General features: G+C 51.2%; 1 protein-coding gene across 1 annotated transcript in view; it reads left to right on the top strand.

The window, feature by feature from the left end:
• LOC133131576 (huntingtin-like) overlaps window positions 1–5000 on the top strand; it is a 51641-nt gene that overhangs the window by 35348 nt on the left and 11293 nt on the right. Inside the window, exons 48-55 of the mRNA XM_061246949.1 lie at window positions 79–298; window positions 791–936; window positions 1218–1395; window positions 1813–1914; window positions 2223–2407; window positions 2616–2742; window positions 3925–4028; window positions 4289–4443. Coding sequence (XP_061102933.1) covers window positions 79–298; window positions 791–936; window positions 1218–1395; window positions 1813–1914; window positions 2223–2407; window positions 2616–2742; window positions 3925–4028; window positions 4289–4443 — 1217 coding nt within the window. The remainder of the gene's footprint in view (window positions 1–78; window positions 299–790; window positions 937–1217; window positions 1396–1812; window positions 1915–2222; window positions 2408–2615; window positions 2743–3924; window positions 4029–4288; window positions 4444–5000) is intronic.

Genomic DNA, 5000 nt, shown 5'->3' with positions numbered 1-5000 from the left:
GTGATGGTGATGGTGATGGTGATGGTGATGGTGATGGTAATGATGATGGTATATAATGGTGATGGTGTATGCCCACAGGAGTTTAACCTCAGCCTGCTGTCTCCCTGCCTGAGTGTGGGCGTGCAGCGCCTCTCCCGGGGGCAGGGCGGGGTGTTTTTAGAGACATCCCTACAGGCCCTGCTGGACCGGCTCTCTGGCCTCCTGCAGCTCCTCCCCGTCCCGCACCAGCCCTTCCTGCCCCCCTCCGACCCCGCCCTCTCTCCCTCGGCCTACTGGGAGAAGCTCTCTGACATCTACGGTGAGCCTGCGGAACCTCAAGGCCCCTTCTGGTTTCTTCTGAAAAACTTGACTCTAGGATGCAGAATTGGAACTAAACGTTTCTTCTTCAGGACCTAAAAGCATATTGTTTGGTGTGCACAGCATGAGAGTGTGTGTGTGTTTTGCTGTCCATGTAAACAATTCTTGGGATGGGTGTATCTGTGTGTTGTTAGGCAGACATGTGTGCTGATTGGTTGATTTACTGGTAGCTCCACCCAGCCATCTGCTTGTGACTCTTCCTCCCATCAGTTTTTTAAATCCAGTGTACAGATGGTGTACAAAGGGGATTTCAGTCTCACTCACACGCACTCACACACACTCACTCACTCTCTCACTCTCTCACTCTCACACTCACTCACTCACTCACTCACTCACTCACTCACTCACTCACTCACTCACTCACTCACTCACTCACTCACTCACTCTCTCACTCTCTCACTCACTCTCTCACTCTCTCCCACTCTCCATGCAGGAGATGCAGGTGTGTACCAGACAGTGGTGAGTCTGTGCCGAGCTTTGAGTCGGTACCTGCTGGCCCTCCCCACGCTCCCCTCCTCCCTGCAGATCCCCCGGGAGAAGGAGGTCCTGATCACCCGCTTCACCACGCTGGCCCTGGAGGTGAGCGCAGAACACCATTCACTAATTCACTTCATCCCTTTTATTCCCAGCCACACTTTGTGATTCGGTGAAATGAACTCATCAAATTGTGTTTGAGAATGGGGGGGGGGGGGGGGGGGAAAGGCATTTATTCAATGAATGGCAAACGGTTAATGACAAAAGTGGGGTTGTCTGAGTGGGTAGAGTGCAGTCCGTGTGTCGTCTCTCTCCTCTGCTCTCATGGTGTGTCCTGCAGGTCAGGACAGTGCATTGTGGGTAAAAGCTGTGTGTTCTCTCCTCAGGCGGTGACATGGTGTGTGCTGCAGGATCAGGCCTTCCTCAGTTTGGATCTGCAGGCGGTTCTGTGCTGCTGTTGCCTGGCGCTGCAGCAGACCTGCGTCTGGAACCTTCTCTCGGCTGTGGCGTACGCGAGCCGGACCTGCTCGCTCATCCAGTGCGTGCGGCTGCTCGTCTACGCAGGTCAGCCACGCCCCGCTTATCTCATTCCTGCTTCGGGAAGCGCTGTGCACCTCACCTGCTCGTGTTTCCAGGCCTGTTTTCATGAACCGACTCAAAGCCTGTGAAAGTCAGAAAATATAATGGCTGCGCTTGCTCACGCCGTTCTCAGATGCTGCCCGGAAGGCGTTGGGCCTTGTTCTTTAGTAGAACAAGAGCCTCGGGTAGCTGGTCTGTTAGGGTTCCTAATGTGAGCCTGTTCTCTTTGTAATGGACTGTTCTCACTTCTAGGGTTCTCAGTGTAATGTGGGCCTGTTCTCTCAGTAGCAGACTGGCTCTGGGGTCTCTATGGTTCCTGGTGTAATGTGGGCCTGTTCTCTCAGTAGCAGACCGGCCCTGGGGTCTCTATGGTTCCTGGTGTAATGGTCCTGTGTTCCTCAGTGGCTGTGGAGCCTGGAGACCAGCTCCTGAGGCCCACCCGGAGGAGGCTGTGCCGGGACAGCGGGGCAGAGGAAGACCAGGTGGACACACCTTCTAAAGACAGTGAGTCCCGCCCCCCCCCCCCACTACATAGAGCACCATGTCGAGTCCTGTTAATTGTAAGGCCTCCGCTGATTGGCAGCCCATTAAACAGTCTCACTACTGATTGGTTAAATTGAATGTCATTTAACTTGTACAATAAACATAGTATGTACATGACCACTGCAAACCCCTCCTGTAGAGGGCAGTATAAGAACAGTATAAAATCTTCTATTAGGCAGTGAAGTGCGTGATTGTTTTTTTGGTTGCCGTGCATGTGCTATATCACCTGTATGTGTCTGAGTTTGTGCTGCTGTTTCTGTGTGTATCAGATCTGTGTGTGAAGAGGGCTTGTGAGGTGATGTCTGAGCTGGTGGAGGCTCTTCAGGGTGTCCTGGCCGTGGGGCACCCCAGAAACCGCAGGATCCCCCTCTTCCTCACCCCCACCCTGCGCAACATCATCATCAGCCTGGCCCGGCTGCCGCTGGTCAACAGCTACACCAGAGTGCCCCCGCTGGTGAGCGCAGGAACTGCAGCAACGCAGGACTGTGTGTGTGTGTGTGTGTGTGTGTGTGTGTGTGTGTGTGTGTGTGTGTGTGTGTGTGTGTGTGTGTATACGAGCACGGGTGTGTGTATTCGCACACTTGCACGGTCCCACACGTGTATGTATTCACTTTAAAGCACAACAGTCACTCTTGATCAGTCACGCTCCTGTGCTGCTGCAGGTTTGGAAGTTGGGCTGGTCCCCCACCGCTGGCGGAGAGCTGGGCACTGTGCTGCCGGAGATCCCTGTAGAGTTCCTGCAGGAGAAGGACGTCTTCAGGGAGTTCCTGTACCGCATCAACATCCTGGGTAAGGGAAACAGGAAGTGGGAAGTGTGTAGCATTCAAAAGGAAACATTAATGTGATCTCAGTGTCCAGCCAGCATGTCTTTAGAATCAAACTTATCAGCGGATCCTTTTGTCTTGGGAACATCTGGGCACTTTACCAGAACTTCAGCTAAGACAAAATTCAGTATTAGTAACAGGTCTAGACACATGAAAACAGGTGTTTCTCATGATCTGATTTAAAGTCCAGCCCACAGCTGTTTTCAGATGACATTGCGTTTCTTACATTACATTTTTTTTGGCAGAAGCTTTTATCCAAAGGCATGTGCTGTAAGTGCATACCAGAGTCTGGAACAACTGCAGAACACAGGCCAGATAAAGGACACAAAACTAGCAGCTATCTATTGCCCCATTATGTCTAGTTTGCACTAACAGCATAGACAAAGTCAGTGAAGTTATGAAAATAACTTCAACATGAAAATGCAAAAAGATCAAGAAAGAAGCTAGACCTGCAGAGGAGCAATTTAGAGTTTGTGAAGGTGGAGTTAGGAGAGATGTGTTTTCAGACCATGGTGGAAATTGGGTAGTGCCTGAGCAGTTCGTAGAGGTGCCCACTGGGGAGCTCGGGTGGAGAAGTGGTCAGAACCAGCCGGAACCATTCACGTGGGTGGCAGGAAGTGCAAGTGGCCCTGCTGCAGCAGAGTGGAGTGATCAAATTTGGCGGAGTAGGACTGAATTGTCCTGTCGATAAGAAGGGGCTCTCCTGTTGGCTCCAGTGTCAGCCAGAGTCAGGACTTTGAATCTGACACTGATTGCAACCGACAGCCAATGGATTGGCAAGATTGTATAAGATGTGACAAATACTGGTCTAGCCCCTGAAATCCAAGGCTGAACTTGCAGTGATGGCTGTCAGGGGGGGCTTGTGTGTAGGTAACAGTTAAGGCTTGTAACCTAAAGGTTGCAGGTTTGATTCCCAGGTAGGACAATGCTGCTGCACCCCTGAGCTAAATGGCTTCAGAATACATCCAGCTGTATAAATTGACACAAAAGCTGTGTCCCTATGGATAAGAGTGTCTGCTGAATGCCTGTAATGTAATGTGATGTAATGTGATGTAATGTGATGTAATGTGATGTAATGTGATGTAATGTGATGTGATGTGATGCAGTGTGATGTAATCTAATGTGCGGACTAAACGTACCTGTGAAGGGTGGAGCAGCCGGACGCAGTTTGAGGAAACCTGGGCCACGCTGCTGGGAGTGCTGGTCACGCAGCCAATCAGCATGGACCAGGAAGAGGAGAATCAGCAGGAGGTGAGGTCACGACCCTTTGAGCACGCCACACCCTCGTCTCACAAACTTCCTGAACCTGAACTTCCTGTTGCAGACCGCAGCACACCGTCTGGCCAGTTAATGGCACCAATCAATATGAGTATCCCTGTCATACAGTAAAGATGGCTGCTGAAAAGATGCAGAGCGTCTGCCAGGCAAATGAGTTCCAAATGAGTTGTTGGCCTATAAACATGGTGAATGGTAATGTGTGTGCGTGTGTGTGTGTGTGTGTGTGTGCGCAGGAGGACCTGGAGCGGACACAGATAAACGTGCTGGCGGTGCAGGCCATCACCTCTCTGGTGCTGAGCGCCATGACCCTCCCTGTGGCGGGAAACCCTGCGGTCAGCTGCCCGGAGCAGCAGCCGCGCAACAAGGCCCTCAAAGCGCTGGACACTCGGTAAATACGCCCTGTCTGTGTAGCACATCGATTGTAGATATGCCCTGTCTGTGTAGCACATCGACTGTAAATACGCCCTGTCTGTGTAGCACATCGACTGTAAATAAGCCCTGTCTGTGTAGCACATCGACTGTAAATACGCCCTGTCTGTGTAGCACATCCACTGTAAATATGCCCTGTCTGTGTAGCACATCGACTGTAGATATGCCCTGTCTGTGTAGCACATCGACTGTAAATACGCCCCGTCTGTGTAGCACATCGACTGTAAATATGCCCTGTCTGTGTAGCACATCGACTGTAAATACGCCCTGTCTGTGTAGCACATCGTCTGTAGATACGCCCTGTCTGTGTAGCACATCGACTGTAAATATGCCCTGTCTGTGTAGCACATCGACTGTAAATCTGTAAATATGCCCTGTCTGTGTAGCACATCGACTGTAAATCTGTAAATATGCCCTGTCTGTGTAGCACATCGACTGTAAATATGCCCTGTCTGTGTAGCACATCGACTGTAAATATGCCCTGTCTGTGTAGCACATCGACTGTAAATCTGTAAA

The sequence above is a fragment of the Conger conger genome, chromosome 6, assembly GCF_963514075.1.
Source record: "Conger conger chromosome 6, fConCon1.1, whole genome shotgun sequence".
NCBI classification, from domain to species: Eukaryota; Metazoa; Chordata; class Actinopteri; order Anguilliformes; family Congridae; genus Conger; species Conger conger.
Note: the sequence above shows the minus strand (reverse complement) of the source record. Positions and strands in the feature narration are given on the sequence as shown.